Source organism: Peromyscus californicus, unplaced genomic scaffold, assembly GCF_007827085.1.
Source record: "Peromyscus californicus insignis strain IS unplaced genomic scaffold, ASM782708v3 Scaffold_15__1_contigs__length_86483966, whole genome shotgun sequence".
Lineage (NCBI taxonomy): Eukaryota > Metazoa > Chordata > Mammalia > Rodentia > Cricetidae > Peromyscus > Peromyscus californicus.
The window spans coordinates 21,132,079-21,160,051 of NW_026294447.1; the positions used below are offsets into that span (position 1 = coordinate 21,132,079).

General features: G+C 42.1%; 1 protein-coding gene across 5 annotated transcripts in view; it reads right to left on the minus strand.

The window, feature by feature from the left end:
* Hectd1 (HECT domain E3 ubiquitin protein ligase 1) overlaps positions 1-27,973 on the minus strand; it is a 95,568-nt gene that overhangs the window by 52,782 nt on the left and 14,813 nt on the right. For all 5 annotated transcript variants that reach the window (XM_052738495.1, XM_052738498.1, XM_052738496.1 and 2 more), the window contains 10 exons: positions 16,831-17,065; positions 14,676-14,903; positions 13,494-13,775; positions 13,129-13,399; positions 11,284-11,360; positions 11,104-11,202; positions 7,262-7,376; positions 6,360-6,534; positions 4,809-4,947; positions 4,376-4,546 (listed from right to left, as the gene is read on the minus strand). In XM_052738495.1, the coding sequence (XP_052594455.1) occupies positions 4,376-4,546; positions 4,809-4,947; positions 6,360-6,534; positions 7,262-7,376; positions 11,104-11,202; positions 11,284-11,360; positions 13,129-13,399; positions 13,494-13,775; positions 14,676-14,903; positions 16,831-17,065 (1,792 nt within the window). The remainder of the gene's footprint in view (positions 1-4,375; positions 4,547-4,808; positions 4,948-6,359; positions 6,535-7,261; positions 7,377-11,103; positions 11,203-11,283; positions 11,361-13,128; positions 13,400-13,493; positions 13,776-14,675; positions 14,904-16,830; positions 17,066-27,973) is intronic.

Here is a 27,973-nt window from a genome sequence, read left to right on the forward strand (position 1 = left end):
CTAATCTGTCAACCTGAAGAAGAGGGCCCTAAGTGGAAGACACAGTATACAGACTGTGCTATAACACAATCACCACACAGTCTTCTGAAATCAAATTCCTTGGCTAAAGAAAATGTGATAGACATGTACGTGGTGTACTACTCAGCTACTAAAATAAAAGAATGAAACCCCGTTACTGCAACAACATGGACAATGCTAGAGGACAGAGTGTGTTCAGTGAGAAGATGAGCCATGTGCTCTCACTTCTGTGGAACTAGCGTATAGATCACTTGGAACAAAAGAATACAATAGTGCCCTCTGAAGGACAGGAGGGGAAGAGAACTGGGAACACTGGGAAGACAGGCAATAGGTACCAAAACACAGGAAGGTGTTCTTCTGCAGCACAACAGGGTGCCACAGCCCACAGCCATTCACTAGATCACAAGAGGAGCCTGAAGGGTCTCATTAGACACAATGCTAATCACCCTGATTTGGTCATCACACATGGCACATACTAATCATCTTCATCATGCTGTATCCAGCAGTGGATAATTATGTGCCAGTTAAACATTAGAAATAAATGACAGTCAATTCAAAGCCCCAGTTCTAGTCAGGTAAATCCAATACACTATTTCTGACAACAGGTCTTATGTGGCCACGACTGGCCTCAAACTCTGGGTATCTAAGGGTGACCTTAAACTCCTGGCTTAGGAAATGTTTTTACGAACTAAGATCACACTAACCTGTAACCACTTTTTAGTATAGCCTAGGAGCCACAGCTCTCTATTGACATTTGCAGACTGAGAACAGGGCTGGTGGGATGGCTCAGCAGGCAGAGGTTCTTGTTGCTATGCCTGAGAGCCTGGACCCCACGTGGTGGGAGAAGAGAACCAACAGTGTCCGCATTCAAATAAACACACCATATACATAAATAGATATTAGAAAATGAAAATTGGTAATATTGTCAGATATGTGACACATGCCTATAATGCACCCGTGGAGGACAGAAGCCAGAAGGAAGATCCTAAGTTAAGGACAGCCTATATTACAAAGGAAGTTCAAAGCCAGCCTGAGCTACACACTGAGATCCTATGTCAAGAAGCCAAGGGCTGAGGGCCAATGAGATGGGTCAGTGGGTAAAGGCACTTGCTGCCAAGTCTTACAAGCTGAATTCAATCCCTAACCCCCATGGTGGGAGGGGAGAATTCAAAGGCTGAGAGTGCAGCTCAGAGACAGAGCACTTCTCTACAAGTCACAGCACCTTGAGTTCTTAAGTAGAGCACCTGGGCAAGAAGTCACATCCCAATTATTAAGTTTGTAGAAAAACAATTAGCTCTTATACGAGAGATGGAAAGAAGTGACTAGAATAGGCAGGAATGGGCCCACCAAAAAAGAGGCAGTAGCTGGGCGATGCCAGCCAAAAACTCAGTCTGTCCAATGTGCCAGTTGGCCAGCCCAAGCTCCTACCTGCTCCAGATGCCATCTCCTCTAATCCCCCCAACAACCTGGAGGGAGGACTACCGCTGTTTCCAGTGCAGAGGAGACTTAAGACCGCAAAGTTAATAGGCAGTGGAGCCAAAAAGTCAAGCCTTGTTTTCTCTCAAATACACACTATGCTAGTTCTTGCACACTAAGCCAGTGTTTGGTTTAACCTGGGAAGTTTGATTTACACCACTCTTCAGGAGACCAAATGGAAATGTTTTTGTCTACTGTTACCCCAGCATCTGTGCGTGTGAGGTACCCAGAAAGCGTCTACTTAGACAGGGTGTAGCCATCACGAGACACCAATTTCACTCCCATTCACTCGCTCCATGTAGTCAGTGGTTGGTTTGATGGTTCCCGGGAGCACAAAGGAGATAGCAGGGCTGCAGTGAGCTCAGGCCCAGGGCTGTGGGGTGGAGGAGACACCCCAAAAAGTCACCACAAAAGTGAAGATTATCAATTTCTCTAAACCTAAGGATTTCTGATTTCTGTGGGGCTGAAAAGATAGGTCAGGAAAATGTCTGCCACACAACCATGAGGAACTGAGTTCGACCCCCAGAACCCACATTAAAATGCTGGGCATGATGACACATGCTTATAATCCTAGCACTGGGCAGATGAAGATGTAACTGGCCTGCTGGTCTAGCCGTAACAGTGAGGGCCCCAGGCTCCTGTAAGAGACCTGGTCTCAAAAAGCCATGGCAGGCCAGGCCAGATGGTTCCGCAGGTACAAGCTACTGTGGTGCAGGCAGGCCTGCTGACCTGAGTTCAACCTCCAAAGGCCACATGAGGGTGAAAAGAGAACTAACTCTATGAAGGTGTCATCTGACCCCCACACTGTCACACATATTCCCCACCTCACATACACGCACCAGTAAAACCTATTTTTCCCCCCCGGAGCTGAGGACCGAACCCAGGGCCTTGCGCTTGCTAGGCAATCGCTCTACCACTGAGCTAAATCCCCAACCCCAATAAAACCTATCTTTAAGTTAAAAGAAAATAAGGTGGATGCTCCTCATGAACACTTGAGGTTGACCTCTAGCCTCCCTCCACATGAGCATATGTGCACACGCACATACATACACACACACACACACACACACACACACACACACACACACACACACACACTTTCTGCTCCAAATCACATGAACTAATAAGAACCGTACCCTTCAAATCCACTGTTTCCATGGTGAGCAACTCAACATTAGACAAGATATATAGGAAAAGAAGTTTCATGTGACAACAGGCAACACAATAAATAAATAGTTCATGAAATTTCAGGAAAATGAAATGAAGTCAGGTCCTTAGGCAGAGACAATTTTCTGGCTAGGATCATTACAAAGTACCTACAGAATCCAACCCTGCAAACTGAGGAGGTAGAGATGCAAGATTGAGGTGTTTAACCCAACTGGACCAGGCAGAACCAGAATTCAGGGTTCTGGACCCAGTGAGTTACACTCAGTTGATATGTTATATTTTTAAATCTAATGCTGAACCACACATATGAACACAGGACAAATAAAATTCTGAGTAACTCACTAGATATGACCAAGGCAGAGAGAAAAGCAGCAGAGTCAACCAGGCATGAGGTAGAGTGAAAGACAAAAGGAGAGAGGCAGACAGAGAGCAGTTTATGTCAGCAAATACTCCACCATACATAAAACTTGACACGGGCAAAAAAGGAGGAAATAAGTCAAATATTTAAAGGATTAACAGCCAAAAATTATCCCAATTTTATCAAAATTGGAAGAGCGTAAATAAATATTAAAGACTATCAAGAAGGAATAGATTCTGCCTCAAAAAAAAAAAAAAAAAAAAGGGCAACAAGGCACAGAAGTACATGCACACACACATCACAAACGCAACTCCTAGCAAACTGAAAATGCTGAAAACTACAACCCACCTTAGATATGGCAGATTTTAACTCCAGTCAAAGACAACAACTACCAACAAATACTACACTAGAATATAGTTAAATGAGAAAAAGTATACTTAAATATTCTCCAGTAACTACCTACACACGGTTTACTAGTTACAGAAAGAAACATTATAGCGAGGACCGATGTGCCACACCTTGAACTTGAAATTGAGGGAAGAGTATTGCCATGATTTCAAGGACACCCTGTGCTACAGAGTAAATCCCAGGTCAGATTCTGTCTCAAAGTTGCATCAGAGACAGCTAAGGAAAGAAACATAATCAAGGGATCTAAGGCAACACGTCAATAGTTACCATGTGCCTCCTCAAAAGTTCACTGGCCAGGAGGAACTCAGCATCGCTTCTCTAACATAACTACTAAAACATGGAAACTCAACTGCATCAGCAAGAAATAGGACGCAATACAAAGTGAAGCTGAGTCCTCAGAACACCAAGGCACTGGCTCTCTCAAAGACAAAGAAACAGCCAACAAAATTGTAAGGCTTTCAAGGACTTGGAAACTAACTGGAACATGTGCTATTTCAAAAACTACCGAACGTCTACCAACTAGAATTAACAAACTGTTATTCCGTCAACTATAATCCATATCCTGCCATCAGAAAAAATGTTAGTGCTGTTGTTATTTATTCAGTTCACAGCACCCCCACCCCAAGGAAGGAAAGAGATTCTGTCTTCAAAAAAAATGTATACACACATAAATGTGTATATGAAGATGATAAAGCAAACAGGGCAAAATATTAACAACCAATGGATATGGCAGAATTCTGATATTCTTTAAGTACCTCTGGAACCCTGTCCTACATTTAAAATTATAACAAAAACTTTTAAAGGAAATTGACCAAAAAGATACATATGTAATGCTATTTTATAATTCAATTATATTTTCATTATATATCTGTCAAAAACCATCCTAAATTAAACATAAATTTCCTTAAAACAAACCCTGTTATCAACATTACAATGAGGACCACTCACTTTTTCTGGTTTCGATTCCTCTTCATTCTCATCATCAGAAGAAGGACCTGCCAAAGCTGATACTTTGCTAATTACACCAAGTCTGGCTAGCTGATCTAAAAAAATATCACCTCCTTTATCTACCAAATCCCGTATGATCTGCAAAGCTAGCAAGTGGCCGTCGTCATCGTCCTGGGGAGGAAAAAGAGGGAGCACATGAGAGCAGATGTCAAGGAGGATGAGAACACACATCAGGTCTCCTGGACGGACAGTACCGCCCTCTGAACAGGGAGGGTTTTACTTCTGTGACTGACAGGTCTCCAGAGGATGAGAACACACATCCAGTCTCCTGGACGGACAGTACCGCCCTCTGAACAGGGGGGGTTTTACTTCTGTGACTGGCAGGTCTCCAGAGGCATTACAGCTGGGAGAGGAGCTCAGGCTGGGAACGCACCTCTTGGTCCAGGACAGCTGCAGTGATCTCCACTAGTGTGGTGGGCAGATTGTGACCAACATCAGAATCACAAACTTCCTTTAACAGTGCTTCAGAGCAAAAGTGAATCATTTTTCGGATTAGAGCAAGACTGGCTTTCCTTAAAAAGGAAAAAAAGAATTTTATGAAACCAAAAGGCTCAAATTAGATAAATATTCACCTATGCATTAGTAAAAACTTAAGTGTCCAACAAATTTATGAGTACTAATGAAAAGCACACACTTAAGAATACCAAAAAATTAAGACTATGCTATCACAACAGTTTATGTTTACTATTTGGGTAATGTATTATGTTAATTAAAACTAATCATCCTTAATACTCTTGTTAAATGCTATTCTATATTACATTTAATTAGCTTGGTTGCTGGCACAGCATGGTAACTTTAGAAATGAGGTAAAAAGCATGCAAATACCTCTCTCTCTCTCTCTCTCTCTCTCTCTCTCTCTCACACACACACACACACACACACACACACACACACACACACTGATCGGTTATGAGGCAGGAATTCATTCACATAATTTAAAACATTACAACTCTTTTAAACCATACAACGAACCACATGAAGTAGGTTTTATTATCTCAGTTTTACAAGGAAAGTCTAACACAGAGATAACAAATCAGTCTGAATTCACTTCTCCTACTCTAGAGATAACATGCCCATCCATGTTCATTGCTGCTCTACACTGTCAGCTGCTGAATGGACAATGAAAATGTGGTACATAGACACAATGGACTATTATTCAGCTGCCCCCAAAATGAAATTCACAGGTAAATGCATGGAACTCTCAATGATCATTATGAATGAGATAATATTGACTCAAAAAGACACATGACACATGTGTTCTCATTTGTGAATACTAGCTCTGAAGATTATTAATTTTCAAGCATTCTTAAACCAGAAGCCAAGAGAAGTGGTGCAAAACTTTTAATCCCAGCCCTTGGAAAAGGCATGTTGTGGAATATTACTTTAACTAGGTAGAGATGTGTTACATTTCTTTATGCTGCATGTGTTTAACTATGTAAAGATGTGCTGTATTTGTTTAACTATGTAAAGATGTGTTGCTGTTTCACCTTCCTGACTAAGGCACCTGACTGGTCTCATAGAAAGCTGAACGGTCAATAGCTAGGCAGAAGAGGGACAGGCAGGGCTGGTGGGCAGAGAGAATGAGTAGAAGAGAATGGAGTGGAGAGAATAAGGGGAAAAGAGAGGGAGACACCTGGGCCAGCCAGGCAGCTGCCAGCCAGCGAAACACAGAGTAGGACATACAGAAGGAAAAGAAAGGTAAAAGGCCCTGAGGCAAAACGTAGATGAAGAGAAACAGGTTAATTTAAGTAATAAGAGCAAGCAAGAAACAAGCATAAGCTAAGGCTGAGCATTCATAACTAATATTAAGTTGATACTCCCACTTCCAACCTAATTTATATTCTTACTATATTTTTTAAACAAATTCCAGATCTTCTGAAAAATTATAGCATCAGTATAATTTAAGCATGGTATGAATAGCTACCTTATTGAAGGCAACATAGTTTGCTGAAATGTTTGTGCAAACACAGGCAATAACCTCTTCAAGTATATTGGCGCCATTTCTGGATCTCCTTTGGGTTCATTGCATTCTTCTTCATCTTTGTTTGTGTCCTTCTTTTTCTTGTCATCCCCTTTATTAACTGGGCACATCCAATCACCTACAAAGTATTATTTTAAAAAATGCATTTTGAAATACAATTTCCTTCAAGGAAAAAAAATGTTAATATATACTCACCTCAAACTAAATTACCGGGGGAACAGAGTTCAATTTTCAGCCCTACAGACAAAAAAAGCCCTACTACCTACTCTGAAAACTTAAAAAGTCAAATCACTATAGTTACACAGCTTCTAATCATTCTTTTTTTTTTTTTTTTTTTTTTTTTTTTTTTTTTTTTTTTTTTTGGTTTTTCTTTATATAAAGACAGCCCCAAAATCTTTTACATTTAGATTTTTTTTTTCATTCTGGACTTATACAACTAGTCTCAAAAACATGGAAAAGGGGCCAGAGAAACGACTCTGTTTAAGAGCACATATTGCTCTTTCAGAGGACCTGAATTCAGTTCCTAGAACTCATGCCAGGCAGATAAGGGCCTAGGACTTCAACTCCAGGGGATCTGATTTCTGGCTTCCACAGGTACTGCATTCACATGCACAGACACATAATTAAAGACAGTAACAATAAAATCCTTCTTAAGAGCATAGAACAGTAGGGTGAAGGTTTTTCCACTGCCTTTACACACACACACACACACACACACACACACACCCATTATCTATAGACTTATTTGGCTTTCTAAGAATGGTTCATTTCTACAATGTATGTCTGCGGAAGCGCAGCTGAACAGCAAAGGCAAACAGCCTAAAAGGGAAGAGCACACAGCTCACCTGGAGACTGGAGGATGGCCACTACTTCACTGTGGCCTCTTTCTCGAGCTTTATCCAATGGTGTTTTCCCATCTTCGTCTCTTAGGTCTGGATTTGCACCATGCCTTAAGAGAGTCTTATGAAGAAAAGTGTTTAATTTTAATACAACAGCAGCTCTTACATCATTCAACTCTACAGTTTAAAGGTTTTCCACAAGCTGGAGAGATGGCTGAGCAGTTAAGAACACTTACTGCTCTTGCAGAGGAGCTAGGTAAGGCTCCCACACTAACATGTGGCTCATAACCACCTGTAAGTCTAGCTGCAGAGATCCTATTCCCTCTTCTGACCTACAACAGCTCCTGAACACAGGGGTACACATACAAACATACATACATACATACATACATACATACATACACTCAAGCACACAAACACAAACACATAAAGTAAAAAAAAAATTTTTTTTAAAGGCTTCCCAGAGCTGGGCGGTGGTGGTGCATGCCTTTAATCTCAGCACTTGGGAGGCAAAGGCAAAAGCAGGAGGATCCAAGTTTGAGGCCAGCCTGGTCTACAAAGTGAGTTCCAGGACAGTCAGGGCTAAGAGAAAACCTGTCTCAAAACAAACAAACAAACAAACAAACAAAGGCTTCCCAGAATCAATCATGCAGATACTAATACAAACCTTACCCTGTACCGATCACCTTAAAGGCAGATATTTGTATTTCAAAAAATTATACATACATTTCACTTGATTACTTACTATCCCTCAAGGTATATTATATTCAAATCTGAATGTGTCACTCCTCCTGGCTTTTTACTTTAATAGAAGTACCACTCACTTGATGACCTGGCGATCAATCTCAGCATTTCCTATACAATATCAATTACCAATCATTTGATCAAAAGTGCATCAAGATCTGTCCCTTCAATCTTACCAAAAGCAATATACAGAGTCAATGCAATCCCCATCAAAATCCCAACACAATTCTTCACAGACTTGGAAAGAAAAATACTCAGCTTCATATGGAAAAACAAAACACCCAGGATAGCTAAAAGAATCCTGTACAATAAAGCAACCTCTGGAGGCATCACCATCCCTGACTTCAAGCTCTACTATAGAGCTACAGTAATAAAAATAGCTTGGTACTGGCATAAAAACTGACATACAGACCAATGAAATCGAATTGAAGACCCTGACATTAATCAGAACACCTATGAACACCTGATTTTTGACAAAGAAGCCAAAACTATACAATGGAAAAAAGAAAGTATCTTCAACAAATGGTGCTGGCATAACTGGATGTCAATATGTAAAAGATTACAAATAGATCCATATCTGTCAGCATGCACAAAACTCAAGTCCAAGTGGATCAAAGACCTCAACACAAATCCAGTTACACTGAACCTGATAGAAGAGAAAGTAGGAAGTACTCTTGAACGCACTGGCACCGGAGATCACTTCCTAAATATAACACCAGCAGCACAGACACAGAACAAATTAATAAATGGGACCTCTTGAAACTGGGAAGCTTTTGTAGGGCAAAAGACACGGTCAGTAAGACAAAAAGACAGCCTACACAATGGGAAAAGACGTTCACCAACCCCACATCTGACAGAGGACTGACCTCCAAAGTATATAAAGAACTCAAGAAACTAGACATCAAAATACTGAACAATCCAATCAAAAAATGGGCTAAAGGGCTAAACAGAGAATTCTCAATGGAAGAATCACAAATGGCTGAAAGACATTTAAAGAAATGCTCAACATCCTTAATCATCAGAGAAATGCAAATCAAAACGACTCTGAGATACCACCTTACAGCTGTCAGAATGGCTATGATAAAAAAACACTGAAGACAGTCTATGTTGGAGAGGATGTGGAGCAAAGGGAACACTCCTCCACTGTTGGTGGGAATGCAAACTTGTATAACCACTGTGGAAATCAGTACGGTGGTTTTTCAGAAAATTGGAAATCGATCTATCTCAAGACCCAGCCATACCACTCTTGGGCATATACCCAAGGAATGCTCAATCATACTACAAAGATACATGCTCAACTATGTTCATAGCAGCACTATTCATAATAGCCAGAACCTGGAGACAACCTAGATGCCCGTCAGCTGAAGAGTGGATTAAGAAAATGTGGTACATATACACAATGGAGTACTACTCAGCAGGAAAAAAAATGACAGCATGAAATTTGCAGGGAAATGGATGGAACTAGAAAATACCATCCTGAGTGAGGTAACCCAAACCCAGAAGGACAAACATGGTATGTACTCACTCATATGTGGATACTAGATATAAAGCAAAGAACAATCAGACTGCAACCCACAGAACCAGAGAGGCTATATAGCAGCGGGGGACCCTAGGATGACTATGGCTTATAATAAGTTGGTTTTACTCAATTACTGGGCAAGCTTCAATGAAACATTTCACTATTAGGATAAGAACTTGTACTGTATCAAGCTGACAATAGGAATAGATAGATAGATAGATAGATAGATAGATAGATAGATAGATAGATAGATAGATAGATAAAAAGATGTCTCTTTCCTCATTCCTCTTAAACATTTTATAACCTCATGGTAACACTATTTAATCATAATGGCTCAGGACACTTTTTTCAATGACAGAATCAATACAATGTAAAAACACCTGAAACAGAGCTGCACCAAATGCTCTACACTAGGTTTTATCCCCAGAATGGGAGTGGGGGGCCAGGGGAGAAGGATTCTCTCTGAAACAAAAACTCTAAGATGTGCTTTGCTTACTGACTGTTACTTAGGTACCAGTAGAGGCCTGGCTCTCTCTAAAAACTGGCCGGTTCAAGTCGCTAGACTCTGAGCTTCTCGAGAGAGAAGGCAAGCCACTCCAGGATCATCACCAGAACGCGTTCATACCATAAGGTGGTAGGACAGTGACAGTAGCTACCACTCCAGCACCTATGATGCACTGACTGTTAAAGCAATCCTATGCGTTCTCTCCTCCTAATTCTCCCGACAACTGACAGTAATACAACTACTCTACAGACAAGACATCCAGCAGACTGGAGAACAGCAGCTTCTGCACAGGGACGGAACCTGAACCCACTTGCATCTGACCCCAGAGCAGACTAACCTTTTATTATGCCAGTTATTTCACAATAAACGGACTCCAGAGTCCCATGTCACATGCCTGATAGGGACATTTTCATGTGACCTGTTCTTTTTTAATGTTTTATTATTATTTTATGTGCATGGGCATTTTGCCAGTATGGACATCTGTGCACCATGTGTGCATGTTGCCTGAGGAGGCTGTCACAATACCTGGTACCAGTTACAGATGGTTGTGAGCAGTCGTGTGGGTGTCAGGAAATATTGAACCCAACTCCACTGAAAGGCAGCCAGTGCTCTAACTGCTGAACCATCTCTCCAGCTCATGAATTTCAATTTCTCAGAGTGAAAAAAGAAGAAAATACTACGTATTTTTGCTTAGGAAACATTGAAAAGATTTTTAAAAAACTAATTAAAGCCAGTTATTGTGGGGAATAGGAGGAATCGCTGTAGACAGCATGGAAGTGTAAACTTATCAGAATGAGTTTTTTTATTATTCTAATTTCTGAACCATGCAGTTGTTAAAAATTAATACTTTAACAGCATGGGGCTGGTAGGATGGTTCAGTGGGTAAAGGTGCTCACCACCAAACCTCCTGACCTGAGTTCAGTCCCTGACTGACACAATGGAAGGTGGAGGACTGACTCCTGCACGTTGTCTTCTGTCCAATATGCATGCCATGACACGCACACGCAGACAGACAGACAGACACACACAAATATACACAATAAGTAAGTATAGGTAACGTTTTCAAAACCTGGAGTGTACCTTTGCTACTTGAGGTCTTCCAAAGCACGCAGCATAGTGCAATGATGATGACCTTTGGCCTCTATTAACATCAGCACCTCTCTCACAGAGAAACTCCACCTGTAACATGACACAGAATCACAAGGGTGCTCTAAGAATACTTCCACACTGAGATTAACACAGCGCCTGGCATTAGCTTACCATCTCCTGAGTTCCAAATGCTGAGGCCCAGTTCAACAGAGTCTGACCCACATCGTCCATAAAATTGACTTCAAAGGCTGAAAGTTAAAACAACAGGAAATCTTCTATTTTTAAGGCCAACAACATAACGCTGTAGCATGAATCTTAAGAGGTCTTATTAAATAAGAGCAAACCTGAAGCCAGGTTTTGGGGTGAATGCTGGAAGATCAGAGAAGCAGAACAAGCCACAGCTACCTCACCTGGCCAATTCCTCAGCTGATCCTATTTCCTCAGACTGGAAGCCTCTGAGTCCTCATCCAAATGGATCTCAGCTGAACTGTTGCTAAAAGCCTAAAAGCTTAACCTGCCTCTAGTTCCTGGTTTTCACGCCTTATATACCTTTCTGCTTTCTGCCCTCACTTCCTGGGATTAAAGGCGTGAGTCATCATGCCTGGCTGTTTCCAGTGTGGCCTTGAACTCACAGAGATCCGGGCGGATCTCTGCCTCTAGAATGCTAAGATTAAAGGCGTGAGTGCCACCATTTTCTAGGCTCTGTATCTAGTGGCTGTTCTGTTCTCTGACCCCAGATAAGTTTATTAGGGTGCACAATATTTTGGGGAACACAATACCACCACATAACGCTCAACTTTTCTAAAGTTTAAACACTTCTGATTGCTATTAATATTTCACTAAGTACAGAAATAAGGTATTTTACATATTGGAGTCAACTATAAAGTAATAAATAACCAGCAAACCTAAGGTAAGCTAAGAAAAAGCATTATGAAGTTTAAGTCAGTCCAGGCATGGGAGCACACACCTAGAGCCTCAGCACTCATGAGGCAGAGGCAGCAGAACCATTAGGAGTTTAAGCCAGTCTAGTCTACATTGCCAAGTTCTAGGCTAGTCAGAGTCACAGAGTAACTGCTGAGAAATGGGGAGGATGGAGGCATTAAATCATCGAGGATTTAACGGTTTGAAACATTAAAAATAAACATGAAGTAAGGATGAAAAAAAATATGACTCTCCTTTGAGACGCTCACATCCACATTCCCATGCATCTTACTTTCCTCTTGGATGCCCTTCTCTTCACCCTAGTTCTTAAAATCTGTATTAAAATTCCATAATAGAGGCTAGAGAGATGGCAGAGAGGTCTGGAGTACTTGCTGTGCTTGCTAAAAATCAAGGTTCAATTCCCGGCACCTACATCGTGGCTCACAACCGCCTATAACTCCAGTTCTAGGGACTCCAACTTCTGACCTCTAAGGGCACCAGCACACACACAGTGCACATACATCCATGAAAGCAAACACCCACACACAAGATAAAAATAAAAATAAATAAATAAGAAGAACTGGTCAGGAAACTTTCTTTCAGGTGACAAAATGGGTAAATGTCCAATTTTATAGACATTTCACTCCCTCCACAAACATGTACTCAAGCACTACCATGCACCAGGTCGTTAATTGTATAACTACACATGGGGAAGAGGAAGAATAAATAGTCAACAAGCGAAGCCTCTTGCCCAAACACTATGAACTAGATATATAGGCCTATGATTCCTTATCTTATGGTATTTATTCATTTATTTGTTTGTTTGTTTGTTTGTTTGTTTATGGTTTTGTTTTGAGACAGGGCTTCTATGATTCCTTATCTTATGGTGTTTGTTTGTTTGTTTGTGGTTTTGATTTGAGACAGGGCTTCTCTGTGTAATAGCTCTGGCTGTCCTGGAACTCACTCTGTAGACCAGGCTGGCCTCGAACTCACAGAGATCCTGCTGCCTCTGCCTCCCAAGTGCTGGGATTAAAGGCCTGTGGCACCACTGCCCAGCCTGGCTATGGTTTTATATTTAAGAGGAAAAGTTCTGACCTCCTGTGTCAATTGCATCTATGAGTGCATCAGTATCTTTACTTCGAATACAGTCTATAAGCTGCCGATGGGAGCGTTCCCCAGAACTGTCCAGTCTCCGTAGTCCTGGGATTCTGCCCGTAGATCCAGCACTAGACTTAGGCAAGGCCTTCCGTCCTTCAAATAATAGCACCAAGAGGAGGTCAACCAAACGCATGGTATCGAGCACACATCGTTCATCACCCTGTAATGCACTTTCAATCGAATCTGGAAGCTCTGACCTCAGAAGATCCTAAAAAGAGAATGGGAGAAAACCATCTAATATTTGCATTATACAAAAACACTTTTCTGAAAGGTTACAAAGCAGAGGATCAGGAAGCACTTACGTGTGTGACTAGTGGAGAGCCTCTGCACAGTGTGGAGAGAAGACTTACAATGGTCGACACCTGGTTACTCAGCTTGGAGTCTGCAGCTGTGGAGGGGGCTCCTGCGGTGCTGCGCCCCGGTTTGCACGCTGAAGACGGTCCTGATACAGTGCCGCCTGCAGCTGCCATTCGTGACAGAAGCTCTTCAGTTAGTCCATGCTTGGCCAGTGGAGCTGGGTCCACTCCACGACGAGTGAACCGGTCAGCTAGCGATGCAAAACAGCGCAGAGCTCCATCCGAAACCTGATGTGTGGGAACAAAGCAGATAAAACTTCCTCCGGGGAGCTAGCATCGTCATTTCAAGACACACACCAGATGGAAAGCAGACAGAACCAAGTGATCAGGTACATGCCCTATCTAAATGTGAATGACAGCTTCTCATTCCCTTAACTCATAATCTGAGAAAGTTATGTCCCTGTCAGAGACCTGTTTCCTCATCTGTAAAAGAGCTTAATAAAACTACCCATAGCCCACTGTCTGCTCAAATGAGGCAGGACATATAAAGGATGTAAATGGACAGTAAAAACTCTGAAATATAAATTGTTGTTATGTACAGCTTTGCCAAGATAGTCTATGAATGTAAGGTGAGACAATATCTAACCAGAAAAAGAGGCATGAAAGTTTTAGCTTTATTCTCTAATGTATGGGAATTCAACAAAACCTTACAAATAATATCATATAAATACTAGGTTATTTTACTTTGGTAAGATCTACCCTATTGTGTTCAGTAAACATTGCATTAAATCAACAAAATGTCACTGAATACAAGTACAGCTATAAAAATGGCTATCTCTGTAACATTTAAATTTTAATAAATATGTCACTTTCATAATTGAACAGGTTTTCTGTTTTGTTGTTTTTAAAACAGTGTCTCCTTGTGTAACCCCGTCCAGCCTGGAACACAGAGTATAGACAAGGTCAGACTTTACTCCTCTGCTTCTGCTTTCTGAATGTTTAGGATTAAAGGCCTGCCCACCATGCACGTCTTAAAACACACTTTATTGCCCTTCCAAACGCTTATGCTGCAGAAGTGTTAGAGAAGTAAATCAAATGAAAAGTTAATGATAATGTTCCCCAGTTCTAAAGAGGGAAGATTATAAAATTCTTTTTGAACACTCAACGTTTCCAATAGAATTTACTTACCTGATGGTCTTCATGTTTTAGTAAACTAGACAGAGACTCTACACAAATTTCTAAAGAAGAATCTTGAGGCTCCATTTTGCCACAGAGTCTTGATACCACGGCCATCGCAGAGTGTAAGGTGTCTTTATGAACCAGGTGTCCGCTGTCACGAATGAAGGTAAGAACACAGTTCAAACCCCCAGCCTCAAAGACTGCTCCTGACTCCCGAGTGCATATCAGTTCCAACACCTACAACAGTGACACAAAATTAACACAGGAACGCAACACTAAGTTAACTTGTCAGAATCACAGAAAGCATAAGGACCCGCCAAATTCAACAGCTACATTCCAAACAGTAAAAGTAAAACAGTGAAATTAAATTTTCTATCCACCTAATTTTTTAACCTATAATCAATTATAAATGCAACCTATAATCAATGAAAAATAACTGATATCAACCAGGTGGGGTGGTGCAAGCCTGTCAGGACAGCACTTGGGAGACTCAGGCAGAAGGATCGGGAAGTCAAAAGCATCTTTGGCTGCATAGTGAGGACAAAGCTAACCCAGGCTACATGGGGAGGAGAGAAAAGAATGAAATGGGCAAGAAAATCAAACCTAACACCAGGATCCTGGTTCAGAGCTGTAAAGAAGTGATGTCATGAGAACTTCTCCTGGCTGTTTTCAGGAGAGTTAAACAAACCCAACCTTGAGTTCAAAGGGCTTGGAAAGCACACTTTTTGCTACTCATTCTAGGAGTTGGCATTCCGGGAAGATAGCTGAATTGGAATCGATAGTCAAATGAGGCTTTTTTTTTTTTTTGGTTAGTTTTTGTGGTTGTTTTTGGTTGTCTTTGAAGTAGCAAACTACCAGTAATAGAGTTTACAACATATACTTTCCAATGCTACAAAATACGAATTATGCAACAAGAAACAGCACAGCAATTTGCAAATAAAGTTTTCAAAAGGAAATTAGAGGCAGGTAGATCTCTGTGATTTTGAAGCCAGCTGGGGCTACACCATAAGACCTTGCTTCAAAACAGACAAATAGCCGGGCGGTGGTGGCGCACGCCTTTAATCCCAGCACTCAGGAGGCAGAGGCAGGCGGATCTTTGTGAGTTCGAGGCCAGCCTGGTCTACAGAGCGAGATCCAGGAAAGGCGCAAAGCTACATGGAGAAACCCTGTCTCGAAAAACCAAAAAAAAAAAAAAAAAAAAAAAAAACAGACAAATAAATAAAATCAATCACAACCAAATCTAAAACGTAGAACATCATAAAATATAAATGGCCTGGATACATAGCAAGACCCTGACTCAAAAATAAAATACAAAATAAAACAATCTAAACATGTTCACTATTTCTAATAAATTATTGACTTAGTATTGGGGTGTGTGTGGGTGTGTGGGTGTGTGTGTGGGTGTATACACGTGTACACATGCTGGTATAAGTTCAGGTACCCATGGAGTCACACAAAATTTAGTTATTCTTATAAGGAATAAAATAGTTTACTAGTGTATGTGTGTACATGCTCATGTGGACAAGTGCAAGTGCCCATGGAAATCAGAAAAATTAGATCCTCCTAGAGCCAGAGTTACAGGTGGTTATAAGACACCCATGGGTGCTGAGAACCAAACTCAGGTTCTCTGCAAGAGCAGCAGGTCTCTTAATTGCTAAGCCAGCTCTGTAGCCTCTAAAACAGTTTACTCTAGAGATGACAGTAAAATAGGTGTCCTAAAACTTCCTAAGTTTCGAATCCTGGCTCTGTCACCCACTACCTGCTCAGTATACTGACGTTTTGCATCTGTAAGATAGATATGATGTTAATGGCACTGCTTACAGGACTATCATGGTGACTTAAGAGTTCTTACAAGATGGCCGGTACTGGGTGCTAGTGTTCCTTGTCATGGTGAACTCTGTTACTACGTTATACACAGTAACTTCGGGTAGAAGCATGACTAGTGACTACCAGAAATGAAAAGCTTAAAGCAGAACAGGAAAGTGTATCACTGCCCACAGCTGTCATTCTGAGATTTCACTCCCAATCCTTACGGGACCTTCGGTATGACATGACTGTCAATTCCTCTGTTCTTAACCGCTTTCAAAGCGGTTGAGACAGTGGAATTTTACTTTTTCAGTAAAACATATTTTTTTATTCTCCAAATAATATAAGAAATATTTACCTTTACACATTGTTCAGCTAAGTCTCTGCTGGTCCTGTTGTTAAGTTCAACGACCACCAAACGGTTACAAAGTGCTTTTATGGCTCCATCCACCCCTACAATCCTTCGGGTGCACTCTGCAGACACGTCCAGGTAGTATGTTATGGCACGGGCTGTCACCTCTAACACATTGTCCGGAGCACTTTCATCAAGAAAGATCTTGCAGAGAGCTGGTAGGAAAGTACGAGGGGGACATCTGTAACGAGAGACATCATATGATGATTGGGATCACCAAACAAGATATTAACAACATTAGGTTTAATATTATATGTAAATATTAGGTAGTATTTCCACACTTTCTGTTTCCACTATAATACTCACACACAAATTTCATCATTGTGCAAATACCAACCTGGAACAGCTAACAGCAACGGCACCAATTTGAAACCCTAATCTCCTCCAATAGTTAAGTATTCCCCATTCCTTACACATAATAAAACCGGTGCACACAACATTTCCTGTCTCTCTTTATTTCAAGACCGGGTTCATGGTCTTTTTAATTGCATTTATTTTTTACTGGCATGTGTGTGTGCGTATGCATGTAGGTGCACACATACCACAGCTCAGGAGTTGAGGGTCAGAGGACAACATGTGGGAATCAGCTCTCTCCTTCCACTGTGTGGGTCCAGGGAATCAAACTCAGATCATCAGCCTTGACAGCAAGCACCTTTCCCCATTACACCATCTCACTAGTCACCATTCATGGTTTACATGACCGGGCGCCTCTTTGAAATCCCAACGACTAGAAAGAGTAAAGCAGAAACCAACAGCTCTGTGGTCGGTCTCTGTAAGCCTATTTCCTCGTGTGGAAAGCAAAACAGTATCAAAATGACACCTTTTTCACATGGTTATCATAAAGGAGAAGTTAAAAGCTAATTCAGTACCTGGACCCACAAACTAATACTCTCTCTCTTCTCCTCTTTGAATAGTCCAATGCCTGTTCACACAGTTATGTAAGGGACTTTTTGTTGTTGTTCTTTTTGCTTTTCGGGACAAGGTTTCTCTGTGTAGCCTTGGCTGCCCTGGAACTCACTCTGTAGATCAGACTGGCCTCGAAATCACAGAGATCCACCTGCCTCTGCCTCCCAAGTGGTGGGATTAAGAGTGTGTGCCACCACCTTCTAGCTAAGATACTTTTATTAAAAACAGAATCAGGGGGCTGGAGAGATAACTCAGTAGTTAAGAGCACTAGCTGCTCCTACAGAGGACCTGGGTTCAGTTCCCAGCACCTACATAGCAGCTCACAATCATCTGTAACTCCAGTTCAAATGTCCTCTTCTCTTCTGGACTCTGTAGACTTTATACATGCATATGGTACACAGACATGCGTGCAGGAAAAACACCCATATACCTAAAATAAAATAATTTTTGAAAGAAATACAAACCAGAATGAGTAAGGTATCAGCAAGACTCCCTATTCTACGGGGCTGGAGAGAGGGCACAGCAGTTCAGAGCACTTGTTCTGGCAGAGAACTAGACTCAGCCCCTAGCACCCACATGGGGGCTCACAACCACTGCTAACACCAGTCCAAGAATTTGATGCCCTCTTCTGACCAAGCATGCATGTGATGTACATACACGAAAGCAAAACACTCATACACATAAAACAAATATAAAATATAAAAAGTAAAAAGGACTCCATACACTTACCAAACATAAACTAGGAAAGACTACAACTTATATTTAGTAAGAATCTCAGTTGTACGACATTTAATATATTATTAAAACAAGGTAAATCATACTGTCAAAATGTTAGTAAAACTGTTTCCTTTGTGGTTTTTTGAGACAGTACCTCATGAAACCCAGAGATCTTGAAGTCACTATGTAGCTGGGGATGGCCTTGAATTTTGATTCTATAGCACCTCCCAAGGGCTAGACATGCAATTTATATGGTACTGGGGATGAAACCTGGGACTTTGTAGATTCTAGACAAGTACTCTACCAGCTGAGCTACATCTCTAGCCCTTTCCTTCCAGTTTTAATGTGCATAAGTACCTTCTATACCTTTAGCAACTTTAAAAATTACTGGATGGGCCGGGCGGTGGTGGCGACACCTTTAATCCCAGCACTCAGAAGGCAGAGGCAGGCAGATCTCAGTGAATTCAAGGCCAGCCTGGGCTACAAAGCTAGTTCCAGGACAGCCAGGGCTACACAGAGAAACCCTGTCTCAAAAAATGAAAACAAAATTACCATATAGTAACTGTTCTTAACTTCACTTTTTATTATACTGACTCCATCCATCCATCGGGTCAAAGGACAATGGGAGTTGGTTCTCTTCTGTCACCATTGACCCTGAGGATCACTCATGTTGTTACCCTTGGCAGCAAGTGCCTTAACTCACTGAGCAATCTTGGAGGCCTTCTTTTTTTTTTTTTTTTTTTTGGTTTTTGTTTGTTGTTTGTTTGTTTGGTTTTTCGTGGCAGGGTTTCTCTGTGTAGTTTTGGTGCCTGTCCTGGATCTCTCTCTGTAGAACAAGCTGGCCTCGAACTCACAGAGATCCACCTGTCCTTGCCTCCCAGGTGCTGGGACTAAAAGTGTGTGCCCCCACAGCTGGTAGCCCTCTATTTTTTCATACCTGATAACTTAGACAATTTTTAACTTAAAGGTCCAGGAGCAGGGACATTATAAAAGATTTTAGATGACTTTTTTCACTCAATGACTAAGCAATCAACTTTAAACACAGGTGAATTTTACTAGCCAGTTGTGGGGGGACTGCCCCCACTTTTTGCCCCAGGATACTCTTGAGCAGGGAGAAATGAGGAATATGTAGTTAGAAATATAGAGGAGAAAGACAGAGAGAAACCCAGGATAGCCTCGAGAGGGCCTGGGTCAAAACCCATCAGCCCCTTCTGTCTCTACTAAAGGGCTTTCAAAGGAACGCCAAGGAGTCGAGCAAAAGACCTCCCCCAGCACATCCAAGTGCAGACCATCCCAGACACCTGGTGACCATGCACGTAGTCAAGCCATCCCCCTAATGCAGCCTTGCTGTGTAAAGCAAGCTCAGATCTCACTAGGAAGCTTTTGTGGGCTCCCACAGCCAGTGATGCTGACAACTTATGACAATATACTCTACTATATCTCTAAATCAGGCATTTAATACTTCGATGCATATTACAAGAACTCATCCCCTAGTTCTCAGGTAAGGTAACAATCCCACCAAGAATATCGTACTCTAAAGCATTGCTGTCCTCTACATATGCAGTTAGTAAAACAGAGACAAAGTTGTGGTAGTACTAATGCTATCCCCAAAACATGGCAGTCTAAAAACGTGTCTTGACACGCGTGGCAGTACACGCTTAAAATCTCACACTTGGTTGAGGCAAAATGATCTGAAGTTCAAGGTCACCATCCTTAGCTACACAGCAAGTTTAAGGCCAGCCTTAGATACATAAGACCTTATCTCAATAAATTAACTAACTAAATATACAGATGTAGTGCACATGCCTGTAATCCCAGCACTTGAGACTGAGGAAGGACAATAGAGAGCCTGGGCTACATAGTGAGACCCTCTCAAAAAGAAAAAAAAAAGTTTTAAGAAAAATGTTTAGGGGGTAGGAATGTAGCTTATTTGGAAGAATGCTCACCTAGCACACATGAAGTCCTGGGTTCAGGTCTCACCACCACATTGGACCAGTGTGGTGGCAGACACTGTAACCCCTGCCTCAGAAAGAGAAGGCAGGACAACGGGGGAGTTCGGGTCATCCTGCCGACATAGGGCGTTCTCGGCCAACACGGGGTTCTTGTTTCAAGAGAAAAAAGTAGAAACACTTAGCATAAACTTACTGTGGTGATTTGAATGAGAACAGCCCCTAGGTTCAGATATTTGAATGTTATTGGTTCCCAGTTGGACTGTTTAGGAAGGTTAGAAGATGTGGTCTCACTGGACGAGGTGTGTCAGTGGGGGTAGGCTTTCAGGTTTCAAAAGCCCATGCCAGGCCCTGTCTCTCTGCCTCTGCCTCTGCCTTGTGGATAAGACATAAGCTCTCAGCTACTGCTCCAATGGCCTGCCTGCCTGCCTGCCGCCATGTTTCTCACCATAGTGATCCCGGATGAACCCTCTAAAACTGTAAGCAAGCCAATTAAATGCTTTCATTTATAAGGTGCCTTGGCTATGGTATCTTCTCACAATAGAACTGTAACTAAAACACTTATTTAACAGGGAAACAAGAGGTCTGGTTAATTTAGGAAATGATGATAATCTCCGCTGTGTCCTCCAAAATGTGGAGAAACTCTGATCAAGCACCTTGAGAAAGCCAGTTTAAAAGAGATAGGGCCACGCCGGGCGGTGGCGGCGCACGCCTTTAATCCCAGCACTCGGGAGGCAGAGCCAGGCGGATCTCTGTGAGTTCGAGGCCAGCCTGGACTACCAAGTGAGTTCCAGGAAAAGCGCAAAGCTACACAGAGAAACCCTGTCTCGAAAAACCAAAAAAAAAAAAAAAGAGATAGGGCCAAGAATATACCAACAGTAGAGCACTGCTTATCTAGCATGCCCACGACCCTGGCTGGGTTTGAGACCTACAACTGAAGGAGAAAAAAAAAGAAAGAAAGAAAGGAAAAGCCCATGACGTTTTAACATCATGCTGTATCTAATTTTTAGTGTGGTTAACTTTTTTTTCCAAACAAACAAACAAAAACAAAGACGCTCTACATAATACACAGTTTGAGACTTGACTATTTTGTTTCTATTCATCTCTATATGAAGAATCTTCGTGCATATGGAGGCCAGTGCCGATGCCGGCAGCTTGCTCAACGGCTCTTCCACATCACTCTCCTACTTGTCACTACCAACGCCACTTTCTGGACTGCTGCAGCTCTAGACTAAGGACTGAGAAACAGTCCTCCAACCTCCACTGTTTGTGTTCGCCCTTCTGACACACGGTCTAACTATGAACACAAGCCGGCCTTGAACTCAAGATCCTCCTGCCTTCGCCTCCCAAATGCTGGGATTACAGTTACTATAATCATGCCCAATTCTTCTGCTCATTTATCAATTGGACAATTTGGGTTTTTATGTTTGGTTGGCTGGTATCATCTGAAACAGGGTTTCCCATAGCTCAGGCTGGCCCCACAGTGTAGCAAAGGATGACCGTGAGTTCCCGACCCTACTGCTTCCATCTCCCAAGTACTAGGATTACAGGTCTGTGTCACCATGCCCAACTGAGTCCTCTGTATGTTCCAGATACTAATGTCCTGTGAGATCTGTAATTGACAAAGAATTTCTCCCATTTCCTAGGCTGTCTCTTCATCTCATATCCATTTCCTTTGTTGTATAAAAGATTTTGTTTTTTTAAATTTTATACAATTCCATTCCTTGAAATTATTTCCTGAGCTCTCAGAGTCTTTTTCAGGAAGTTCTTGCCTATGCCTCTATCTTTCAGTGGTTTCCCTATGGTTACAAGTATATCCAACCTGCGGTCTGATGAAGCCGGAGTAGTTGTGAACATGGCCCAACACATTTGGAGATCACGAGGTCATGTCACAATGTCAAACAGTGGAACACCACTGCTATTGGCTTCAGAATTTAAGTCTTCACGTTGATAATCCATTTGAATTGATTTTTGTTCATGGCAAGAAAAATAGAAATAGCTGAGCAGTGGTGGAGCACTCAGGAGGCAGAGGCAGGCACATCTCTATGAGTTCGAGGCCAGCCTAGTCTACACAGTGAGTTCCAGGACAGCCAGAGCTACACAGAGAAACTGTCTCAAAAAAAATAGAAAGAAAGATGGATGTAATTTTACTCTTCTACATGTGGAAATTAATTTCACCAGCGCCATTTATTAAAGAGAGGTTATACAAAGTGGGGAGAGTCACCCTTAATGTGGGTGCCACTTTTTCCAACTAGATAAAAAGCAGTGGGGGCGGGGGGGCAGCTTTGCTTTTGTCTGTACCTGAAGGCTGCCTTCCCACGTGCTGGCAAGTTCATCTACCTGTTACCACTATTGCCACTTTTGGCCGACACCAGCATCTTTTGCCTTCCACTATCAACTGAAGACCGAGGGGTTCACGGGACTCTGCCAGGGCTTCAGGCCCAGACTGGGACTGCTGAGGCAACTAGGCAGCTGCTGGGCGGGTTCTCAGTCTCTCTCAGTCTCTCTCAGTCTCTCTCTGGTGTGAAGACCGCCGCGGCTGTACTTCCCAGACTGGACCGTGTAAGTCAGTCTAGTAAATCCCCCTTTATTCTATTACTCTATTGGTTCTGTTCCTAATATACTGGAGTGTGTGCTTTATTTCTGAGTCCTCTATTCTATAGCCTACATGACTGTTTTTGTACCGAGACCATGCTGTCATTATGACTCTGGAGTATGATTTAAGCTCAGGTACTATGGATCTCCAGCCTTGCTTGTTCTGCTTAGGAATACTCTAGCTCTTAAGAGTCTTTTGTAATTCCATATGAATTTTGTGATCATGTTTTTCTCTGATATGAAGTATGTCTTTGGAATTTTGATTGCATCAGTAGATCATTTCCAGTGATACAGCCTTTTTCACAATAGAACTCTGTCAGTCCACAAGCACGGCGATGCTTTCCATCTTTTAGAGTCTCAAAACACTTCTTCAGTATCTTCAAGTTTCCAACACACAAGTCTTCTACCTCACTGGTGTATTACTACATTTTTGCTTTTCCTTTTGAAACTACTGTGAATGAGACTTTGTACCTCATTTCTTTGGGGATATTTTTAGCTGTCTATGGGCTACTACCTTTACGAAAGAAAGAAGGCGGGGGAAGAGGGAGGGAGGGAGGGAAGGAGGGAGGAGACGAGAAAGGAGAGAGGGGAGAAAGAGGGAGGGAGGGAGGAAGGGAGGGAGGGAGGGAAGGAGGGAGGGGAAAGAACCAGGGAGAGGGGCTAGAGACAGAGCTCAAGCAAAAAGCTCAAAAGCAGCAGCAGAAGCGTATTTCCTCCCCTGGGGTTCTCCCACTCTCTGGAGTTCTTTCTCATTTTCCTTACTAAACCTAAAGTAATTTAAATGCTATGTTTGATCCAGGTCTAGTGATACATACCTTTAAAAGCAAAGCTCGAAGGAAAAGGCAGGCCAATCTCTGAGTCTGAGGCCAGCCTGGTCTACAGAGCAAGCTCTAAGCTGCCAAAGCTATATAATAAGACCCTACTTCAAAATAAGTAAGTGAAACTATGATTGAAATATACTATATACATGTATAAAAATGTCAATGAAATAAACCCATTATTATGTATGAATGAAAACATTAAAAATAAAATTATAGAGCAGGGCAGTGGTGGCGCACGCCTTTAATCCCAGTACTCAAGAGGCAGAGCCAGTGGGTGATCTCTGTGAGTTCGAGGGCAGCCTGGTCTACAGAGCAAGATCCAGGACAGGCACCAAAACTACACAGAGAAACCTTGTCTCAAAAAAAATAATAATAATAATAATAATAAAATAAAATTATATAAATGCAAAAAAACTAAAAATTTCAACTAAAAAAAATAAAGTTGGTTTCTTAACTATAATAATATCCTTTAGTGGGGATATTTTGAGACAGGGCCACAGTGTATCTCAGGCTGGCCTCAACAAGCTCTATCGCTGAGGATGGTCTTGAACATTAGAATGCAGTAGTAGCACACACTTGCTGCCTGTCTAACATTTGTGCAGTATATGCACTTGTCTTACTAATGAATACTTCCTAGTCACAAAAAGGTAAGTTGACCAGAGGGATTTCGCTCCCTATGGGGGATGTGGGTAGAAGTAAACAGGGACACAGGAAAAGGGCCGTCTGTGGGTGCAGGAGTACAGAAAGTGCACAATGATGTTAGTTTAGCACTGCTCTCCACAAAGACCAGCCAGCCTAAATCTCCTTCTCTGGTACTCTCACATCCTCAAGACTCAGGAAACAGTCTGCATATGGAAAACGTATTCAGCAGAAAGAATTTCCACCAGTCAGTCAGCATTTGCATTTGTTTAACTATTCGTGCGCCCAGGGACAGGGGTGAGGGTGAATGAGGTAAGAGCCCGTGAAGAATTCTTCACAGTAAACCTATTACACAGCAGTCACGCACATGTCTGAGACTGTAGTAGTCTTCAAACCGACCTATTAACTTAAAAACAAAAAACTAAAGGCCAGTGATAGTATTTTAAGTCCGTAACTGTGGTTATAGTTAACTTAGAGAAAGCTTATCTGTCAGGACGCCACTAGTCACCATATGAATATATTCATTTCCCTACACTAATCCTAGATAGATCATCCTTTTAACCTTGTACCAGGTCCTCAGACTGTCAGACTAAATCCGTTCAACTTCCTACACTGAACCTAGTCTGCTTACCTTTTCCTACAATCTTCTGATCAGTATAACATATCAGAGGTTTGCCACCCAATACAGTTTTTTGTTGGTGGTGGTTTGTTTTGGTTTTTATTTTTTTGAGCCAGACTTGCTGCATAGCCCTGGCTGGCCTCAAATTCTTAAGTGACCCTCTCGCCTCGGCCTCTCAAATGCTGGGATTACAGCTCTGTGGAATTTTCTGACAAACTCTTGCTGCATTTCCTAGAAGCATGTTAGGAATATAGACCAGAGCTGGCGAGATGCTTCAGGGGTTGAAAGCACTCGTTGCTTTCATAGGACCCAGGTTTGACTCCCAGCACCCACATGGCGGCTCCTAACTGTCTGTAACTCCAGCTCCAGGGGACCTGATGCTCTCCTCTGGCCTCTGAGAACACCAGGCACACACGTGGTGCACAGATGTTCACGCAGGCAAAACACTCAAACATACAAAAGAAAATTAATTTTAAAAAAGGAACACTGACCAACTCAATCAGAGAATTTGTTTAACAAGAGCCCCAGGTGATTCTCACTGCGCACATTAAAAGTTTAAGGCTCAGAACTGGGGCTGGAGCTCAGTGGACAGCTCTTACCTAAGACAACAAGGCCCCACGTCTGATCCCTAGGACTGAAAAAAAGCCACACTGACCTAGACAAAAGCCACGTCACACTATGGATTAGTTATCCTCTGACCTAGCTCCTTTTCCCTCACTTCTCAAAAAAGTTTTCCATAAGCTCGGTCTCCACATCGCCATGTCCCACTCACTCCTCAGTCCCTTCAAATCTGCCCTCGCTGCCAGGCCACTTGAGAAGGACGCTAAAGTACAAAGGACCTTTCAGCCGTCCTTCAACTTGACCTCACTGGTATTCAGTGAGATCGCCCTTTCTCTTCTGATGCACAGCTTCCCATGTCCACAAGTGCACGAATGATGTGAAAAAAAGGCAGGCTAAAACTGCTGGAGCTGGTGACCCTGTCTTTAACCCCAGCACTTGGGAGGCAGAGGCAGGGGCATCACTGTGAGTTCAGCTTGATTTACAAAGTGAGTTCCAGGCTAGCCAGGGCTACACAGTGAGAACTTGTCTCCAAAACAGACTAACAAAAAAATTGCTGGTGCTTTATTGAGATGAGGGCAGTAGCTACATTTAATACTAGTTAATACTAGCTAATACTAGTTGCTATAATGAATACTCATAATTACAATTAATACTAGTAACTGCATTCTTCACTGCCAGGAACTAAGATGAAAACAAAGGCCAATTTCACCAAAGAACAACTTTGCTGGAGCAACAAAATTATTACATACTAAATCTGAACCCTTCAGATATAAATCTCTTTACTATTCTACAAAGAAAATGAGAAGAAAGCAGACGCACTTCTCCACAACCAAAGAGCAACAGCTTGTCAGTGAACACACCTGCTCAGCTGTCTGAGAGCTGAACCACGGGCTATTTTCACTCAAAGAACATCAAACAAACTGATTATACAGGCTTAGATAGCTAGCAAACGGTGGTGAGGTCACTCAGCAAGCAAAGGAACTTGCCACCAAGCCTGATAACCTGAGTTCAATTCCACAGGACCCACGTAACGGACACCCCAAAGTTGAACTCTGGACTCCACAAGACATGCTGTGGCTAGCAAGCTGGTGTACACGCGCGCACACACACACACACACACACACACACACACACACACACACACACACGCACACGCACACGCACACACACACACACTCACACAGAAATAAACAAATAAATGGGGGGGGTGGCACACACCTTTAATCCCAGCACTCGGGAGGCAGAGCCAGGAGGATCTCTTCGAGTTTGAGGCCAGCCTGGTCTACAGAGCAAGATCCAGGACAGGCACCAAAACTACACAGAGAAACCTTGTCTCAAAAAAAAAAAAAAAGAAAAGAAATGTGATAAAGATATCTGGTAAATATTTCCTTAAAAATTTAATGAAGCAGGCCTTTTAATGCAGGTAAAACAATTAATGGGACTTGTTACCAATTATAAAAAGTCAAGCTTTCAAGCAAAAATTACAATTTTGGAGAACATAATTGCCACAAAGAGCTGACAGCATCCCAATAAAGACTTTTTTTGATATAATTAGTACTCATAGTAACAAATCTGAGTTTTTATACTGTTAAATGAAATATGTCAACATTTAAAATATCTGTACAATCCAATGGAAAGTATTTTCCACATGACCAAGGGAAGATTTTATAAAATTAAATACAGATGAGTCATCTACTCAGTATAAGAGACCAAGCAGATCTGATGGTTCAAGCCTGTAATCCCAGCTATTTGGGAGGCTAAAGCAGGATCACCAAGTTCAAGGCCTGTCTAGGCTAGAGTAAATTCATGGTCAGCCTAACCAATAAGCTCTGCCTCAAAACAGAAGTTTTTAAAAAGGGCTGAGGAAGCCAGAGCCTAAGTCAGTTAGTAGGTTTCTTGCCTGGAGTGTCCGAAGCCCTGAGTCCAGTCTCCAGCACTCCATAAGCCAAGCATGGTGATGCACATCTGAATCCGAGCACTCTGCAAGATCAGAATTCAGCATCCTTGGCTACATAGCAAGTTCCAGGACAGACAGGGCTACACAGTAACACCCTGTCTTACTTCTTCCTTCCATAGACATCCCAAAAATAGGCAAAAGAAAATAATAGTTGTTTTTTTTTTTAAGATTTATTTATTTATTAGGTATACAGCATGTATGACTGCAGGCCAGAAGAGGGCACCAGATCTCATTACAGATGGTTGTGAGCCACCATGTGATTGCTGGGAATTGAACTCAGGACCTCTGGAAGAGCAGTCAGTGCTCTTAACCTCTGAGCCATCTC